General features: G+C 39.3%; 1 protein-coding gene across 1 annotated transcript in view; it reads right to left on the bottom strand.

Moving 5' to 3' along the window:
• Positions 1 to 21229, bottom strand: part of GRIN2B (glutamate ionotropic receptor NMDA type subunit 2B) — a 326614-nt gene that overhangs the window by 6425 nt on the left and 298960 nt on the right. The window contains exon 10 of the mRNA XM_061582819.1: positions 2133 to 2293. Coding sequence (XP_061438803.1) covers positions 2133 to 2293 — 161 coding nt within the window. The remainder of the gene's footprint in view (positions 1 to 2132; positions 2294 to 21229) is intronic.

Genomic DNA, 21229 nt, shown 5'->3' with positions numbered 1-21229 from the left:
CAACATTGAGTGAGATGACAAGTTGTAGCATCAGCATCTTCCAGCCTAAAGAATCTAAATCACGGTGGCTAACCTGTGATGCTCCAGATGTTTTTGGATTCCTTATCCCATCAGACCCAACCAGTATGGCCAGTGGTTAGAGACAATGGAAGTTCAGCAATATCTGAAGGATCACAGGTTAGCAATCTGAAACATACCTCCACAGCCCATGTAAACAACTCCATTTACTACTGGATAACGCTTACTTCGTCAGCTACGAATGCTATGGAGCAACAATGCAACAACTTTCCTACACTAAGTACACAGTCAGTTTAGGCAGTAAAGCAGACCATTTCCCAACCAAACAGCTGGAAAGACAGTATTAAGCGCAACATAATTACTCAGATGAGATTTGGCCAGGACCTCTTCTCTTGTGAAGAATCCCATGGGCATCTTTAAAAATGACAAATGGTTAGGAAATCAAGTTATGTCTTTCTATGCAGGAAGTACCTTCAACTTTGTGGAGTCCCACTAACCTCAAACTAAAGAATGGAATTAGTGCTTAATCAGGAAAATAAATTGCTAGTACCAACACTAAGGGGGTGTTGGGACCAGCTGCATTTTGCACATTCTGTGGCTACAGTTGCTGTCTTGTCCTGTTCACAGCACAATGTGAACACACAATGTTTGTTCTGTTTTATTACTCATATACTTCCATGTTGTTTTTCACAATGTGTAGTCCATCTTTAAATGGGTACAAAGGGTGGCGTAGTGCTATTTGCCCCCAAAAGAAAAAGAGGCCACAAGCTATCCTGTTTGGTCCTCTGGAAATGATCCTTACTTGGCACAGGTTACCAGGCGAGAAGCAGCCTAGTATGACAGAAAAGTTTTTTTACTTGTATTCCCCAGAGAACAGACTGTCTATAAGAAGTGCCCCCAACCCCCATGGAATAATCAGATTACTGGGCTCTGTGGAGGGAAAGGAGAGATAGGAACGATTAGCTTCAAATATAACGGAAGAGTCATGGCAATGCAATACATGTAGGTGGCTCACCAGGTAGATCAGATGTATTATACAGAAAGTTTCCAGGACATCACCAACTGCCTGAAAAAGGTATGGCACTATCATGGAGAAAATAACTTGAGTCACATGACAAGCCACTTACATAGGTCCAGCAGTTGTGTGGAGCCTTTGCAAAATGGTCCAGGCATGATTCCTTGGCACACACATATTTAAAAGCCCTATTCAGGCAACCCAGATCATGCATTGTACCAAGCAAGAGTGGGCCTGCACTAATGAATGCTGCTGCTATCATGGCATGTATCGATTAGCTCTACCCTAGTGTCCTATACACATATACAGCCTTTGATGTACAGCTTTACATGCAAATGCTACCTCCCTGCAGACATTCATGCCATATGTGCAGATCCAGGGGCGTAATGCAAATACGTTTGTTGTATGCAAAAAGGACGAGTAATGCATATAAAAGATCTCAAAGAGTTACTGTGATTCTCCACAACTGGTTTGTCCTCATAAGGTTATTACCCTGTTATTGATGATTTAGACTCCTTCATAAAGCATGTGCAACATCAGAAACAAGGTTAGTCAGTGCTGTCCCACTCCCTGTTCACGTGTCAATACTGCACATGAGTTGGGTCAACTGAATAGGGCTAATGGTGTGTGTTATACATGAGTATAGTGCTCACTATATGTGGTTATTGTGAAAAGAAGCTGCCATAAAGTAATGGTTCAGATCCTCAACTGACTGATATTTTTATATAGGAATTAATATTAGGAATTTATATCAGTTATTTCAAGATGACTGGGGAAAAAGAATTGTAGGTGAATTTTAGCCACAACAATTGCATTGAAGCTTAAAGCAATATTTCCACCAGCTGATCAGCTTTTCAGAAAGTCTGTATTGATGCAAGAGGGGGAAGAATCATTGTCATGTTTCTTAAACATATCTAATCAAAGAGAACAAAAAAATGCATGTGGATAAACTGCTTTTGACAATGCTGTGTGGTAAGTGGATTATATACAACTTTTCAGTAGCAGGAATATTATATGGAAGGTTCCTCAAAGCCCCAGGAGTAATCCACACACAGGTTTATATAATCAACATGATTCTTCAAGGAAGAGGCAGTCTCACCCTGTCTTCAATGAGGATAGCGCATCTCCCACCGATCTTTGGTTGAACTTCACCATGTAGGCATGCATCAGTTCATAATTGTTGCGAATGTTTCTCTCTGTACTGCCATTGGGAACTGTCCCAAAGCGGAAAGGTGGCGAGAAAGCATTTGGATTTTGGAACTGGAGAAAAAGAGAAAAAGAAACACTCATAGAGTTTTTAAATGGTTTTTTGAGAGAGAACTAGCTTTCCTGCGATATCAAGTAGGTAGGTAGTTAAGAGCTTTAATGGCATGTTGGCAACCAGGCTATAGCATGCCATGAATATGGACTGTGATCCAAGGATGCATGTTATGGTAGCTGTATTTAATGCTTTCACTGAAGCAGTTTATACTGCCAGAGAGACAAGCTGCTGAATTAAAAAGCAGAATATTGCTTCTGTTATCAAAAACATAATAGAAAACAAGTAGCGAAAACACCTACTGCACTTTGAGCCATTTTAATGTCTTTCAACTGTAATACTTGTTTAAAGTTGACACAACAAAATGTTTCCCTACAGATCGGAATATTTGCTGCTACACTGTTGAAATCATCTCTAATGTGATTGGCAATCCCTAAAAAAAGCCAATGACTAGCCATTGTTTATCTATATGCAAATATCATTCTAACTCATCATGGTGGTATGCAGATGAAGAAATGGAACTATGCAAATATAAATAGTCTTAATTCTCACTGGCTGGGTCCACTGGCATTACCAGTGAGAGGGAGCAGGTTTAGACATACACAATGGTATCCATAAGCACACCCTTTTAACTTTATTGGTGCAGTAAGGACAAAACCACTTCCCTAAGGCTCAATGGCCTAGCTCATACTTGTGGGGGGTCCCATGGTGTGTGCACACACGTGTGTGTGTGTATGTGTGTGAAGTACATTGTATGTTTGTACACACACCTGTACTATATTGCATACATCCTTGAGAGATTTTGCTATGTTCAAGTTCCCTTTCCACTCATTATCATGACTGGCATTTTACTATCAATTCACCTGAGAACCAAAGGTAACCATGAAGAAAGAATAGAGAAAAATGCAGGTGATTACACCAAAATTACACCATAATCATGACATCTTAAAAATTACACAAGAATTAAAACTAGCATCATCAGTTCAGTTGGCATAGTCTAGGATCTTAAGCCAGTGAGATCCACAAGTATCATGTATTTTAATTTATGCACATTTTAAATTGCCTGGCATTGAAGTTGAACTGAAACAAATACAGAGCAAGGTAAGTGACTTCTCTCCCTACTAAACTTTACAGCATTTTATGGAAATCATTTCCAAATGAAGGCCTATGATCCATCACAAAGGTTCTAAATTATGTGTTCATGAATAAAAAAAGTTAATGTATGACAATAATGAGATGTGATTTAAAATGATGATTTCTAACAATAATTTAGAATGTTCTTCATATGTTCCCAAGGAGCAAGACAGAAATTTACAAAGATTTCTAGGCAGTATATTCCACATCCACAACTCCCCTGCAGAATAAGCCTGTCTTCATTAATTCCCACAGCTACGCTTACTTCCTACTACTGTTGAGTAGTTTGCATGCTAACTTTCCAAGTCTTGTGTCATCAGCTCAATGGCACTGCTGTGGGTACTCATGTCGCTCCACAGCATGCCAACATATCTGTGGTTGACTTAGAACACTACCTCAGCTCCTATAGCCAATGGGCTCTACTCTGCATTGATGGCATTGTTATCTGTATCTACAGGCAGAGAGAAGGCCCTTGAGAAATTCCCACTTCAACTTCACCCCAACATCAAGCTGAGCCTGGAGCATTTCATGCACCAGGTTCAGTTTGTGAACACTACTGTGTCCAGTAGAAGTCTTATATATAAGCATCACTGTATAGTGGAAAACCACTGACCACTAACACATATCTACACCTTCCTAACTTCTACCCAGAACATATTGTCTGTTGCCAAGCCTTATGTCAGAACTGCATTTGCTCCAGTTTGCCAGACAGGGACTCACACAGAATTTATATCAGGCATTTCTTCAACTATGATACCAATCCAATGAAGTGAAAAAGCAACAACAACAGGTTAATAAGGCTAGACAGATACCCAGGAATAATCTACTACAGGACAGACAGAAAAGAAAGTGTCAGAACATCACCTGTTGCCATCTACAGCTCCCATAGAGTGCCCAGGTATGCATTGCCGAAAAAGAGCATTTGTATCACACACACACCCAAAAAAAGGAGGGAAAAAAGGAAGGAAGGAAGGAAGGAAAAGAGGAAAAGAGAGAGTACCAATTTGCATAAAAAGTGCAAAAGGTAATTTCTTACAACTGCTTAGAGATTTTGTTACAATTAAGCAGTATATAAGTTTTATATGCAACTTTAGAAATAATTACTACGATTTAAATAGAAGTACAATACATTTCATCATAGTAGGAAAGATATCAGATGACCTGTTTGCCTGCCTGCCTGCCCAATCTGCTGACCAGATGCAGGGATGCGCAACTTCAAGACTCCTGCTCATCCTTTTTATGGTTCCTTATCTTACAGGACTGGGACTTGACAGGCCTCAAATAGAGGACACCTTCAATGAGAGGGCTGTTAGCCCTTCAAAACAGAAGACTGTCTTCAGTAAAGTAGGACACACGTTGGACTAGGACCTGGGAGACCAAATCCCCACTCAGGCATGAAACCCACTGGGTAACCTTGGGCCAGTGCTTATCTCTCAGCCTAACCTACCTCACAGGGTTGTAGTGAGGATAAAATGGGGGAGAGAGAAGCATGCATGCTGCCTTTAGCTACTTGGAGGAAAGATGGGATACAAATGTAAGAAATAAGTAAATTAATTATCTACAGTCAATCCTGGAGAACAATACTTCCTTCTCACAACCTTGGGTAATAGGCCTGTCCTTGCTTACAGATGACCTCTAGTATAAAAAGGTAACTAGCCACCACAGCAAGCCACGTACTGGAGCTACAGACACAGGAATGAGACTGTGCAACAACTTGACTTTAATTGTGTGGCTAGTAGCCATGACTGAGATTTTTTATTTAATACATAATATGTGGGGGGGGGAGGCACTTTTCTTTTTTAAACTGAACAAAGCATATAGCATACGATGCAATCCTATATATGTAGATGTATGTACATATATATGTTTGTATATATGTGTGTGTGTATATATGAATATGTGTGTGTATATATATATGGTTGGATCCCTTTTCTCAGATAGCCCAACAATACTTGTATAATTTCATCAGAAATGCAGCAGGAAGGAAGTTTTGACCTTACCCCTCCCCACAGCCAACAAAAATTGCCCTGCATCACGATTAGCTTTACAAAAAAAAGCTCCCATTGGGACTAATGGAATTTGTTTCTAATACTAATTACAGTATGGTAGTGGGGTTTTGTTGTCAGGAGGGAAGGGTTAATTCCCTCTCCCCGCACACTTTGGTTCCAGTGAAACTTCCCCCTGCCCCCATCTCCCATGCTGGGTAACAAATTGTTTAAAAAATCCAGACATGGTTGCTATCCATGAAATAAAATAATGCCTCTTTTGGCTCTGAGACAATGGTCCCCACCTTCCAGGCCTATTACAGGTGTTAATTAACATAACAAAGCTAGGGTGATTGTCTTATCCCCAATTACTTCTGTTGTGTTAAAGAGGAAAGTTAAAGAGGAAATCACAAAAGAAGGACTACAGCTGAACATCAAGAAGACTAAAGTAATGACAACAGAAGATTTACATAACTTTAAAGCTGACAACGAGGACATTGAACTTGTAAAGGAATACCTTGGCACAGTCATTAAGCAAAATGGAGACAATAGTCAAGAAATCAGAAGAAGGCTAGGACTGGGGAGGCAGCTATGAGAGAACTAGAAAAGGTCCTCAAATGCAAAGATGTATCACATTCAGACCATGGTATTCCCGATCTCTAGGTATGGATGTGAAAGTTGGACAGTGAAAAAAGTGGATAAGAGAAAAATCAACTAATTTGAAATGTGGTGTTGGAGGAGAGCTTTGCGGGTACCATGGACCGCAAAAAAGACAATAACTGGCTGTTAGAACAAATTAAACCAGAACTATCACTAGAAGCTAAAATGATGAAACTGAGGCTATCATACTTTGGACACATAATGAGAAGACATGATTCACTAGAAAAGACAATAACGCTGGGCAAAACAGATGGGGGTAGAAAAAGAGGAAGACCAAACAAGAGATGGATTGATCCCATAAAGGAAGCCAACAGACCTGAACTTACAAGATCTGAACAGGGTGGTTTATAATAAATGCTATTGGAGGTCGCTGATTCATAGGGTCGCCATAAGTCATAATTGACTTGAAGGCACATAACACACATACAAACAAGTTTAAATTTATATGTGCTTAATATGTGTTATAAACGTTTTAAATTTAAAATTTTTTAAGGAAGCCCATTTTTAATGTTGTTTGAATTGTTTTAAATATGTGTTTTATTGTATTTTGATATTGACTGTTGTGAACCGCCCAGGAGCTTCAGCTATGGGGCGGTATATAAATTTAATAAATAAATAAATAAATTTCCTGGGCTGTGGAAGAGGGCAGTTTAATTCATAGTCTAATTCATAGCCTATTTTGAAAACCTTCCCAATATGAAGCTTTAATCCTATACTCACTTTTCTGAGAGTAAAGTGGATAAGAGAAAAATCAACTCAAGGCATATAACAACAAGATTTACACTGGATTTTCACAGATTGTGCTATCCATTAAACCAAAAATACAACCTAAAACCAATAGCACATTATAAAACATGTAAAAAGCATGTAAAAGCAAATAAAACAGATTGAAGGGATTCATAAACATAAACAAGCATCCAATCTCATGGATCTGGTAAGCCTAGGCAAAACAATAAGTCTTTGTGACATATCTGAAGCAACTGATGGTTGCTGCTTCATGTATGGAAGAGAGAAGGGTGTTCCACTGTACAGGGGCAACAGCAGAGCATGCCTGTTTTGGGATCACCACCCTATGTGACTCTGTAAGGTGCAATGCCACATGAAGAATTTTCCCAGATGACCTAAGTCAGGGGTTCCCAAATTGTGGTCTATGGACCACCAGTGGTCTGCAAACTGCACTTAGTGGTCCACGGGATGTCCACATTAAATATTCATATTAATTTTAATGGTATTTTTATTGTTTCATTTTTTTATTGCGTTTACAAACTGAATTCTATGGAATGCAAACTGTAATACTATAAAGTGCCATATAAGAAATAAACGAAGCAATACAAATACAATTAAAAAACATATAGCATCTAGCACATCACATTACAATTGCTATTACAGGCAGAAAAATCATTTTCAAGTGATTTGGGGGGGGGAGTTTGGGAACCACTAATCTGTATAGATCTTCTATACAGGGGGGCAGGCTTTCTTTCAGATAATCAAGCCCAGTAGCTACTGGCAGCCAGTGCAGTTCCCTCAGCACAGGTGTATCTGCATGTCCAGGTGTTCCACTCAACAACCTGGCCACAGAATTCTGCATCAGCTGCAGCTTCATATCTAATCCCAAGGGAAGCCCCACAAAGAGTGCATTACAGTGGTCCAACTGTGAGGTTCATGCATCTGATGAAGTGGATTCTAGTCCATGAAGACTTATGCCACAATACATCTGTTACTCTTTCAGCTGCCTTAAGACACATTATTTGTTTTCTGTAATTGATTCACAAAACTATTGCCTTCAGGCTGCTTCTGTCTGAGCTTTACTAGAACTGCTAGCATCCTTCATTTCAAGTGATGTTCCTTATTCCAGTGTGCAATGAATAGGTCATATTTAAGACAATAAAGTATCACTGATGGCCATAGTACAGGTACCTCCCCGTTCTTTTTCTTTCTTTTTTTTGCAGGAGAGGGCAGAAAATGGGGTGGTAGCCATCTTGCAAGCTCTTTGCTGCTCCTGGTAAAGTCACCCCTCATAAAACTCTTTTCAGGCTGAACTGCTGTAATATTTTATACGCTACTTGGTTTACTCAAGTCACAATCAATGCTTTCTGGAATGTTACGAGCAGTAAACTTTAGCACTGACAATTACAAAAACTCCTTAAAACCCAGACACTGAGAAGTGGTGGAGAAAAAAGCAAACTGAGATGTAAGCCAGGGCCCAAAATCAGCATTAAGTGGTGGAAATTGTGCCAAAGCCTTTCAAGTAAATGGAAAATTCCCTCCTCAATGTTGCAGACAGGCATTTTGCATGGGTTTGTAGCAACTTTTGGCAATCTAATAATGGGCACAGTGAAGCAGGGAATGAAATCTGCTTAACAGTCAAACTGGACTTGATAATGTAGCAAAAAGATAAACTATGGGCCTATGCAGTTCACACACAATTAACTTATGGTTTATGGATATGACAGCTGTATGAAGCGTACATATCACCTTCTGCAGAAAACATCAGTCTGCCAATATGTACAAATACTTCACAAATTGGAACTCTCTGGAATAGCTGTGCGTACCTTGATCCTTACCAGCAAGGATGTTACACTTTTCTGTGGTAACACACCAATCCCTTTTGCTTGCAGAATAGGTAAAATACAATTCCCACCAGTGAAGTGCAGAAATCTGCATGAAGGAGTAGCGGTGGTGATATGAGTGTTTCTGTACTGCCAATAAGTGGATGAAAAATCCCTATTATATTTTTAAAAATCTATAAGGTACATTACACAAAACCAAGAATTCCTATCAAAGGGACAACATAAAAACCTATAACAAAGGCAAATAGTGCTTTGTACTAGTCATTCCAAAATCAATAGGATTTTGATGTGCTTTTCTCTGCAGCTTTTTTGTGTAAACGGAGAGATCACAATTATGTGTTGCAGATTTTCAAACCACATTTAATTACCATATACAAAATGGTGTAGGACAGGTCCACGCTCCCAGCACTCACAGTCAGAGCTGTGTGGCTACATTAGGAATAAGCAACAATATGCTCCATGTATGTTTATCAATTCACTGAACCACCTCATGTTCTAGGGCAGTAGAATCTAAACCTTGAAAAAATGAGCTATGGCATCTGTTAAAAATCAACAAGAATTGTTTATTGTTCAGTCAATGTCAATTGTACACTTGCAACTTGCAGCCACTCCTCTCCCCCAGGCACAATATTTAATTCTGCAGTCCTGTGCAGAGAAATCTTGCAAAGTAAATGTAAGGATCCATACGATACCCAAACTCTGAGATCTTTGCCTGTAAGCTTGACAGGAACACACATAAATATTCATTCCTAGTCTGCAGGTTTTGTGTTTGTAACACTGAAGGGAATCGATACCCAGCTGCCACTCACCTACCCATGGGGCCTTGAGAAGTGAAGGAAGAGACTAAAGAAAATGCCTTATTTTCACATAGAAGTGATGCTGTATATTGGAAAATGTATGTTTCTAGACAATAGCCTCATTTCTGCCCCTATGACTAGGGATTTGGACAAATTCATTTTGAGCCTGTAATACCTGTAAGTGCAGGAAGCCTTAAAGAGCTAGGAAAAGTGAGGACTGTGGAGAGCATTTGTTACTCTGCCATTGCTGAACTAGGTCAATTAGTGGAAGGCCAGGACAGCAGCTTCCTTAAGGAACCCTTTTCTGCCTAACAGGGCATGGTGCTCTTGCCATGTCAGGGAAGCTAGGTGCTAGAGGGAAGGCTGGACACGGTGAGGCAGAGGCAATTCTGTGGCAGGAATGGCAGCAAGACCCCAAACATGGAAGCTTTTACAGGGTGTTGGGTCTTGTCACGTGGCGCTGTCCATCCTATTAATGTTCACAATGCTTCTCTACTGGTAGTGCCTCCTTTTGCCAGAGTGTGATGTGACATAAAGCAGAGGCAGATAACCTTTTTCTGCCCAAGAGTTGCATTCCCTTTTGGGCAACCTTCTGGGGACCACATGCCGGTGGTGGAAAGGATCGTAGGCAAAAGTGTACATAAAATGAATGTAAAATGGTACACTAGCCTACTTTCCACAGACGCTCATATCCCCTGCCTTTCTATCTTCCATTCAGGCAAGCAAGAGGCATTATCAGAGTTCAAGGACACATTCTAGCAAGGAAAATAACACTAAAGGAGGGTATGGAGCTCAGCTGGGTGTGACCTAGAGAGGCTGTGGCCTTGGGAGGCCCTGAGGGCCAGATAGAGAGATCTAGGGGGCTATGTTTGGCCCCCGGGCCTGAGGTCCACCTATGACATAAAGGGTGAATGCCTCGGGACCCATTGCAGGTTTGAGTTTTTTCACCCAAGAGGTAAGTTATCCTGAGCCACTTCAAAAGGAAACAGCATGGAAGAGCAAAAGTGTCCAAGACTCTTACTAATAGGCTGCATGCAGGAGGTGGATTTTTAGGAAATCTCAGGTGTTCTGAACTAAGAAAGCTTATGGATATTGTCTGGTCTGCATTCTAAAGCAAACCAACCTAATTTGCAGATTGAAGTGAAGGTATCCTTTGGTTTCCGCACTTCTCTGAATATTGTGACATAATTCTCAGCTCAAAGAACTACCAAAAATGCATAGGTTAAAATGCATACAATTGCATATTTTAGGATAAAATACATACAAAAATCTGTGTTTTAGGGTAAAATATGTTTTTAAAGTGTATATTGTGGGGAGATGTGTTAAAAATGTGAATGTTCATGTAGTTTCCCCTTCACACAAAAGAAAACTCAGATTTATGTAAAAATAGGACAGGATGGACTTATGAATGAATACATGCAAAACTGGCACTTACCACAGGGCCAACTCTACCATTATGCAGCAGATTCTGGAAGGAGTTCATGTTTAAACCATGGACAGAATTAACTAAAATTTTACATTGCAATTTAGCAAGGAGGTTTGAATTTTTGGAATATTTGGCATGGGTTAATATTTGGTGTGGCACAGGAGGCATTTGTGTTGCAGTTTTGTCAGCTGCATCTAGGGATGGCAAAGAAATTTATTATTTTTGAATTTGGTATCAAATTCATTCATATTTCACGCTGTGATGCCCAAACGAACCAATCATTCTTTATACAGTCTTATTGGAGTGTTTGTAGGATTTAAAATACACCTACAGTTATGTTCATATTTTCTAAAACTCAGTCCTACTTTTCGGAGGCTACTTTTGGTAAGATACATCTGAAATACTGAAATGTGTATACTTTTTCTTTGAACTTCTCAGTGAGAAGTGCTTAAGGTAACCATAATACAATAACCACAATCAATCAATAGCTACAAGTCTGTTGCCTCAGGCAAATAGTCTCAGTCACCTCACCGTCACCACAGTGCTGCAGGCACCAGCACAGGGAGGACAGAGATTAGTCAGAGGAGAAAGAAAGTGGATGGAAGCAAATATTACCAAAAGAATTCATTACTATGTGGGTGGATCAATCATTATAAAGTTTGGGTTGGGTTGGTTCATGTGGGTGTAATATGTAACGTGAGGAGAAGAACACAGCACTTTTGCACACAAACACATTCCCTGGCCCCTGCTCAGCATCTCAGTCTTGCATACTCAGACACACAAACTATAGGTAGGTTGGGGGGCAAACCTCAAAAAGACAATATTCTAAATCTGACAGTTTATAAAATAGCTACATATTCATACTTTTAAAAAGATGCTTAAGCTGCATGTGAAAACCTAATAAACTATGAACACAGATAAGCCTGACGACTACTTGAAGGTAAGCAAATTAGCATCAAAGGGAGGCATTTGTGTCCTTCACAAGGCAAAATGAAAACAATTATGAAATCTTTACAAGCCACAATAAACCAGAATGAAAAGGCCCTAAAATTTCAACACACAAAGAGCTATGGACTGGGATTGACTCAAAATCAAACGATCAGTTAACAAAAAGGGACACAATAGCAAATCACATTCCTAGTTATATCATAGCTGCTTAGGGTTGCCAGGTCTCTGGTTTTCACCTGGATACTCCAGATTTTTCACCCCAATCTCCAGATTCTCAGCTTTCATTTTTTTAAAAAATTAAGTTCCTAGGTAGTCTGGTTCAAGAGATATACATCAAAACGTTAGCCACCCCCTCTGCAATTTCTGTTAAATGAGCTCATAGCTGGCTGCTCTAACCCGACCCTTTCATGTTTGTAGCCAATAAGTGAAATCAGGGTTGTGATTGACAAGGGATTTGTTGACATCCAGGCAATAGCTAGAACCCATTGCAAGTCCAGAAAACTGTTTTCTTTTCCTGCTTGTCTGAAAATCTCATAAATTGAGTAGGTTTATAGCTTTTAGCAGTAGCAAAAGTCCTTTTCTCTGTGTGTATACGAGATCCAGAACAAAAGATCACAGCAGGATCTTGGTAGGCATGTACCATAAATAATTTCAGTTATGAATATAATAAAAGTATACATGCAGGGCTTTTAAAATTACTTGCAAAATAGCATATTATACATTTTAGCTTTGAAATAAATTTTGAACAGAAATTTTTAAAAAGTGTACATGCAGTTTACAATGTGTTATACTTTTCTAATTATGAGGAATCAAACAAGTTTAAATTTTCCTGGGCTGTTGAAGAACACAGTTTATTTGTCTAATTCATAGTCTGTTTTGAAAACCTTTCCAATATAAAGCTCTAATCCTATTCTCGCTTTTCAAATCTGCAGTGCTAATCCTTATCCCACATACTGGGAGTAAACCCCATTGAGTTCAATAGGACTAACCTTTGAGTACATAGTTAGAATTGGCTGTAAACCAATGGGACCTCTGAGTGAACATAGCAAAGGACTGTGTTTGTGTTGTAAATCTTTCTCTCCCCCTCCAATTCTATTTTTAAAGCAATTAGGTAGGGCTTACTTAGGTGTCACTGCTTTTTTGTAGGAAACTAATACTGATTTTATTTTTTAAAAAAAATGTTCTGCAATGACCAACTGGTTTTGACAATAAACTATTATATGGGGTGTGTGTATTTTTATATTTCCAGTGTGTGTATATATGGAGTTTTCCCAACAACCCTGTGAGGCAGGACTGCCAATAGGGACCAAGGCAGCTCAAAACAAGAAATAAATCCCTTTAAAATCCAATAACCATAAAAACAAGTATAAAACAGTTGCAAAACAGCTTAAAGTGGCATGATTCTGAATTTAGGGTTGGGTGAGTAAAGTTCCTTATCACTTGAGGTTGCAGTTCTCTGCACGCTTCCCTGTTTGAGTAAGCCCCATTGAATACATTGGGACATGCCTCTGAGTAAACATACATATGATTGCACTACAAATATTTTTACAGGTTGTATAAATAATAAACATCTTTGACAGTCATGCTTATATAAATATTTCTTCATACAATGTCCCAATAAGTATCTGATTTTACATTATGGTTGTACATTATTATTTCCTCTACATTTTACGTGTGCCCTTCTTCCTTGGGGTGGTCATGGTCCCCCTCTGTTGTTTTCATTCTGAGGGGCAGATTAGGATGAGAGATGGTGAGTAGCCCATGGTCATCCAGTAAACGTTGTAGCTGATTTCCATTTAAAAAAAAAATTAAAACAATTTACCTGCATGGCAAAGTTTATGAAGTAGATCCACACAATACATTTAAAACACATCAACTCACATTTAAAGCACATGACTTCCTCCAAAGAATCCTGGGAAGTGTAGTTTCCCCCTCACAGTAATACTTCCCACCACAATTAACAAACTACAGCTCCCATGATTCTGTGGTGAGATTCATATGCTTCAAATGTGGGTTGAATGTGTTTTAAATGAATGCTGTGGATCTGCCCTAGGTATGCTGTGAATTCATTAGTGAATTGAAAATACTTTTAAAATATACTTTTTTAAACAGGGGAAGGGCTGTAGCTCAGTGGTAGGGCATATTCTTTGCATGCAAAGGTCCAAAATTCAATATCTGGAAAAGACTATTGCCTAGAATCCTGGAGAACCAACACTAGTCCATGTCATCAGTACTAAGCTAGATGGTACCAAATGGCCTGAGTCGGTATAAAGCAGATTCCTTTGTTCCTAAAAATGGAAAGAGACCCAAAGACCACAGTGACTCCAAAATTTATTTATGTATTTTATTTACAACATTTATATACCACTTTATTATAAAAAGCCTCAAAGCAGTTTACAGAAAGAATTAAAACATTAAAATTATTGGCAAAAACAGTAAATACGGGTATTTTAAAACATTCAAAATAATCAAACCAACAATCAGTTAAAAACAGATAAAAAATATAATAGCTTCTACCTGCCTGGGTAGGCATTCCTAAACAAAAATGTTTTTAGCAGGTGCCAAAAAGAGTACATTGAAGGTGTCTGCCTAATGGCAATAGGCAGGGTGTGTAGGTGTTGCCACACAAAGGATCAATTTCTTACAAGAACAGAATAAGTACTTTGTGGCACCCATAACATGGAAAGCACACCTTGAACTTGGTCTGAATGTGAATCAGCATCCAGTGCAGATTTCAGAGTAGAGGAAATGTGGTGATAGGGTTTCATTCATGTGAGCAACCATGCTACAGCATTCTGCACTAACTGCAGTCCCTGGGTCAGGTTGTGTTGCATGGGGATTTCTGTGACCTTGGCTGACTGGCTTCCAGGATTCTTTTAGTTTTGGTTTTTGATTAGGAATCCTGACTGAGTGTGGGATGCTGAGTTTTCTGTCTTACTCGTAGGAATCTTGTGGTGGTGATATGGCATTGCATTTAGGAAATCATCACTGTATTGTCTTTTTCTTTTTCTGTTTGCATTTCATTTACCTTTAACCTCACTCCTTTACATCAATAGAAACAACAACAGTAGTTCCATGTGCTTAGCTAAACTCCGTTAAACCCGCTGATGATGTACCTTGTTTGTTGCCTGACAGTTTGTTTCTTTCCCAATAGTGGTATAAAAAAAATTCACATTCTGGGAAGTGTGGCTGCAATTGTTGTTGTTCCCAAGCTGCTGCCTGTGAAGGTAGACCAAACCACATGTGTTTTCTCTTTGTCAATTATTATTCACTGGAATTGGGCTGGCTGTCAAAGTGAGTTGTAGGGTAGGCAGAAAAGGGTTGAGAATCATCTTACTTTTACTCATTTCTCAACCCTCTTTCTGAAGTGAAGGGTCAAGTCTGTACAGAAGTTTGGAGCAGCCATGTTAAAAGGCAGGGGCAGAACATTTCAGGTGCGGAGAGGTTGTGAACCCTGCTTGGATATGGATATATTTGCAGAGGATCTCTAGCCAAGCCTTACCAACAGCACAATCCTAACCATATCTGCTTAGAGGTAGGTCCTATTGAGTTCAATGGGGCTTAGTCACTTAATGTGTTTAGAATTGCAGCCTTCAGGGGCATCCAACTTTACTCCTTACTGTTCCTATCGAACATCTCCACAACCTTAGGCTCCCTTCTTTCTACAGTGGCCTTCTGGTGACTTGCCTGGCCTGAGGGCACTGAAACCCTTCTTGCCAGAAGCAAGTAGACTAGATTAAATGTTCCCTATCCAGGCTCCCTAAGCAGGTGAGAAGGAATGATTCTGTCACTTCAGCTGGACCCAGGAACACCATCTTTTAGTATTTATCCAGCCTTTCCCAACCAGTGTGCCTCCAGATGTTGTTGGACCACAACTCCCATCAGCCTCAGCTAGCATTGCCAATGGTCAGGAAGATGGGAGATGTAGTCCAACAACATCTGGAGGCACACTGGTTGGGAAAGGCTGATTTATACACTAAGTCATGGGGTGGGTCAGAATACCTTTCGCTCAAGAGAGGAAATTTTATTTGAAGTGCATTGTTGTTGTTCTTTTACTGTATGTTGCTGAACTGGTAGCCCAACTACGCCCCTATCTGGACAGGGACGACCTCGCCTCCGTTGTTCATGCTCTGGTAACTTCAAGATTGGATTACTGTAATGCGCTCTACGTAGGGCTGCCCTTGAAGACAGTTCGGAAGCTTCAGCTGGTGCAGAACGCGGCTGCCAGACTATTGACGAGGACCAGTCGGTCTTCGCATATAACACCTATTCTGGCGCGTCTGCACTGGCTCCCTATTTGCTTCCGGGCGAGATTCAAGGTGCTGGTTTTGACCTATAAAGCCTTACATGGCGTGGGACCTCAATACCTTGTGGAACGCCTCTCTCGCTATGAACCTACCCGTTCACTTCGTTCAGAATCTAAGGCCCTCCTCCGGGTACCAACTCATCGGGAAGCCCAGAGGGTGGTTACTAGATCTAGGGCCTTTTCTGTGGTGGCCCCTGAGTTGTGGAACAGCCTCCCCGAAGAGGTACGCCTGGCGCCTACACTTCTATCTTTCCGGCGCCAGGTAAAGACCTTTTTATGCTCCCAGGCATGTTAATCTTTTAATTTTCTTAATCTTTCTATTTTTAATATGTATCCTTCTTGATTTGTGTTGTATTTGTTTTTGTTGTGCTTTCTGTTGTTTGTTTGTACATGTTTTTGTGATTTTTTACCATGATATATTGTATTTTACCTTGTTTGTTCACCGCCCTGAGAGCTATTCTGCTAAGGGCGGTATATAAATTGAAATAATAAATAAATAATAAATAAACTGTGTTTTGTTGAAATATGGCTTGTATTTTAATATGTATTTTGTATTTTCCTTTTAAATGTGTTCAACTGTGGTAGCCTATGGCTCTGAGCAATAAAGATTCATTTCATTTCATCTTTTAGCTAAGATTTCTATCTTAATTTCCAAACAATGTTTTGTATGAATGATATGCTCCAAGCAACTATGGTTGATATGTAATGTATCATGCTTAATGACATCACTAGGGCCCACCCCAATGATATCACTAAGGCTTAGGATGCTTCTCACCTGGCAACCCTATATCTGCTATGGATCTGGTGCTATCTTGCTAAAATCAAAACTGGCAAAGCTCTAGTACAAAGCTTTGCTTTCCAGTTTCCATAAAGCAGTACTATCACTTAACTAGGCACAGGGACCCTCGGGGCTAATTCAAACTCCATGAAGAAACATGACAGGCATTATTTTATTTCAACAGCTAAATATAATTTTATTGATTTATGTTGTTCATAGTGCTATCAGCAATATCTAAATAAAACACAACAAAATTGGCAGCAACATGTTAGCAGGGAAGGAATGCAGCGATGGTGATTTTGAAAACAGAGCCTTTCAAGATATGCTAAAAATTTCACAGGCATTGAGCAATCATCAGAATGATGGAGTTTGGAAGTTGGTTTAATTTGGTTGTGTGTTTTTTCTCCTAGTTGTCTGAAAAAAATAGGCTCCTGCAGGGAGGAAGGGTGGGATAGAAATCAAATAATAAATAATTAAAATAGTTTGCTGATGTTAGGCATGATGAATTGTGGGTTTATTATTCATAGGGCTCTATAAAACCACTCACTGAAGTCCTGTTTAATTTGAATTAATCAAAAGTCATTGTAGGGGGTGGGAACACAAAATGGAACTGAAACATTCAACATGACTTAGACGTTCACCTTCTAAATTGTTTGCACATTCGCTTGTATGGTATGGTGTGATAGCAGGATGTTGGATGTGGTGTGTGTTTATAAGGGGGGGAGAATCAAATTCCAATGCATTTATTTTTCATTTGTGTGGATCTATATACACAAACATCTGGCATCAGTGGTCAACATGACTGAGAATCTGCTGGGAGAATTTGCTCCCTGCAGGGAGCTAACCAAAATTACTGCTGTGTGGCATACTCTTCCTCCAACTTCATCAGAAGAGTAGAGCATAGAAAAATCACCTGCTGGGCCGTTGTGTTACTCTGTCCCTAATACCCACAGAAAGGAAATCCAAACTGTTAAGAATAGGTGCCTCTTGCTCAGTCACCTGTCTGTTCCTTCTGGGGATAGCAGCAAAAAGAGGGTCTCTCACTTCAGTGCTTTATTTTGTGCTTTTCAAGTAGTGGAAAAGGGAGTAGAGGCAGATGCAAACATTGTCTCTGGGGAAAGGATGGGGGGGCACTGGGGGCAGGAGAAGCTGAGGGAGAAATCTGCAAAAACAGACCTGACTGGATTTTTCAAATAACTTCCTTTTCCATAGTAAGACAGTCAAGCTGCATGGGGATCAATGAAAACACTTAACTTTCCAGCACAGATTTTAAATAAAAGAACAGCAGCAGTTTTTTCAGCTGCAGCTTAAGACAAATGATCTGCAAAATCTGTACTTATATTTCTGTGTTGTTTAGTTTTGCCCCTTTGTCTCAGATAGTCAAGGGGTGCCCTGGATATCCTTGCTCTTAGAAATTGAAGGGGTAAATCAGACATACTTTGGAATGAACATCCAAATGCAGATGCTTTTAATCATTTTCAGTCAGATGCACATCTGAATGTGCATCTGGACACAACCATACTTTCAGTGGGATGCACATTCAGATATGCATCCCGATTCTTAAATCCTTGAGTAACTTGTGCAAGAGCTTGTGCATTCATACATTGTTTGCTCCAGAGAGTAGGACCTGAATCAATGGATTCAAATTACAAGAAAAGTGACTTCAACCAAACATTAGGAAGAACCTTCTGATGGTATGAGTTGTTTAGCAGTGGAACAGATTGCCTCAGAAGGTGAATTCTCCTTCATTAATGTTTATTGAACATTTCATTATAATGTTTTGTTGTATTACTACCATTTTGATTGTTGTGAACTGCTTTGCTATTCACCAAATGAAAAGTGGCATAAAATAATTATTACCTTTGAAGTCCCCCCCAGTTGTGTGATTCTACAATTCAGGGCTGAGGAAACTGTTTGATTCCAAGGGCTACATACCCTCATTACTAATTATTCAAAGTTCACATGCCAGCAGTGGGCAGAATCAAAGTTGGCAGTGACCAGAGCCACATTCTCACACACAACCCAGATTCTCTCTCCCTCTCCCCCCTCTCTCTCACACACACTAGTATATGTTTTCACAATTAAAAGTAAATAGAAATTATATAGAATGTGGATTATGAGTAACTGTTATAATACCCAAGTTGGAAAATGAGTCTGCCAGACTGCCACACACTCCCTATTCAAGATGTATATGATTAATTGTCTAAACCAGATCCTTGGAAGAAACCTCATGCAGAGTATTCTAGTGACTTGTCTAGAAGATGGTATTGGGCAGAATCCTGATTCTAGACCTCATGAGTCCCAAGCTGGCTGGGTTTTCTTAGAAGATTTCAACATAGGAAATTGACCTTTCAACATAGGAAATGGGCCTTTAGTGTAGTGGCACTTACCCTTTGGAATTCCCTCTCCTTAAATATTAGACAGGAGCCATCTCTGTTATCTTTTCGGCACCTACTGAAGACCTCCCTCTTCCAACAAGCCTTTTAAGTAGAGACCTTATCCCAGGCTGCATCTATGCTAGAATTGCTTTCTAATATGTTTTAAAACTTTTTTTTTGAAAAAATATGTTTTTAAAGATTTTTTAAAAAAATGTGTTTAAAGCTGTTTTGTTTTAATATATTTTAAAGTCTGTTTTTATGGTGTTTTAAAAGTTTTTAGTGCTTTTGTTTGTCTTCCTGGGCTCCTACTGGGAGGAAGGGTGGGATATAAATCCAATAAATAAATAAATTTCACTATTCTCCTCAGAAATGCAGAGTCCTAAAAATCCTCTCAGATACACCTTTACCAAATCCCAGAAGAGGAATAAAAGTCATGATAAAAAAGCAAACTCTAATCCCTCTACTTGTTCTCTATGAATTTTGAAAAACATAACCAAACTGCTTCCTGAGTAATGTTGGTGCAATTGGGGTTCTGAAATGTGATTTGTACTTGGCACCAAGATGTTTAAATACTTGTCACTGTAAATTATAGTCAGTGATATCACTGAGTTGGGAATAAGAAAAGAAATAATCAACAAGGAACTCTGAGATTAAAAGAACATAAAAGAAAGCTAAAAATAACAAGTTTAAAGAAAGTTGTTCTTGTAAAACGGCAAAAATCATAGTAGGGATCTAATTAGCAGAGAAACCTTCCATCACATGTAGTTTTGGGGTATAAATGCATATAGAAGGATCCAGTAGTTTAACTGGACCCCTATGCACCATCCAAATCTATGCAATTTCTGCATTAACTAGACTGCTTAGTAAATTGAAGCTATACAACCTCTTTTCTTGATTGTATAGAATCTCTGATCAAAGCTGTAACCAAGTTACTATATAGCATCTACATTGTTGCCAGGCTATACCATCTCTTCAACACCAGAATGGCACTGGATAAAAACTGAAGAGTTAAATAGTTGCCAACTAGATCAGAAGGATAGCAATTTGTCTACACCCAAAACTTATTTCAAACAGCAACCAGTTCTATATACTCAATACTATAGAAGAAAAAAAAAACATTCCAGCCCATCATTTGTTTTGATTGTGTGAAGTTAGTTGAGGTGTTGATAACAAGGATACCTTGGCTGTGTGATCTAAGAGCTTTTTAAAGGCCGTTAATGGCATAAAATGGTCAGATTTATGTTTGAGCCAAATAAAAGCATAAAACATTTGGTATCAGTGCCCACACTCAGACATAATACTACACCATGGTTTAGCCCTGCAAGATCAGTTCTTCAAGAGCCTCAAGCTCTCACACTCTTCTGAGGAGATCTCTCTGAGATGTCTTTTCATTCCATTTCTGTTTTTAGATTAGCCACAGTTTAGCATGTTGTCCAAGTCCTATACTGTAGTTAATCTTAACTATGGTTAATGCAAATAAGCTAGCTTCATAAAGTATGGTTTGAAGTTGGCTTATTTTCATTAACCATGGTTAAGATTAACCACAGTTTGTCTAGGTTCAGGTGACATGAATATGAACGCATTTATGGGAATAATTTCAGGAGGTAGCATATAGATGCAAAGTGTTAGTGCTAAACTTGGCCACCAGTCTTCTTAGCACAAAGTAAAAATATCCACATCAGATATATACAGCATATTACCAAGTGACTTCAGTGACTTTAGGGATAAAACAGTGTGAATGAGCTCTAGTAAGCACCGAGAGAAAAATAATGAGCCATGTGCATTGAGCACCTATGGAAGCCTGGCAACAGGGCAAGGAGGCCAGGGCAATGAAGTTCTCTCCCCACCCCCACAACTGTTTAAAAACAAATGTCAAGGAGCTTCACACTGAAGAAGAAGAAGAAGAAAAAGAAGAAGAAGAAGAAGAAGACTTTAAAACAAAACAGTTATGAAACT

The sequence above is a fragment of the Rhineura floridana genome, chromosome 8 (assembly GCF_030035675.1).
Source record: "Rhineura floridana isolate rRhiFlo1 chromosome 8, rRhiFlo1.hap2, whole genome shotgun sequence".
Classification (NCBI taxonomy): Eukaryota; Metazoa; Chordata; class Lepidosauria; order Squamata; family Rhineuridae; genus Rhineura; species Rhineura floridana.
The sequence above is the reverse complement of the archived record's forward strand: the minus strand, read 5'-3'. Positions and strand labels throughout refer to the sequence as shown.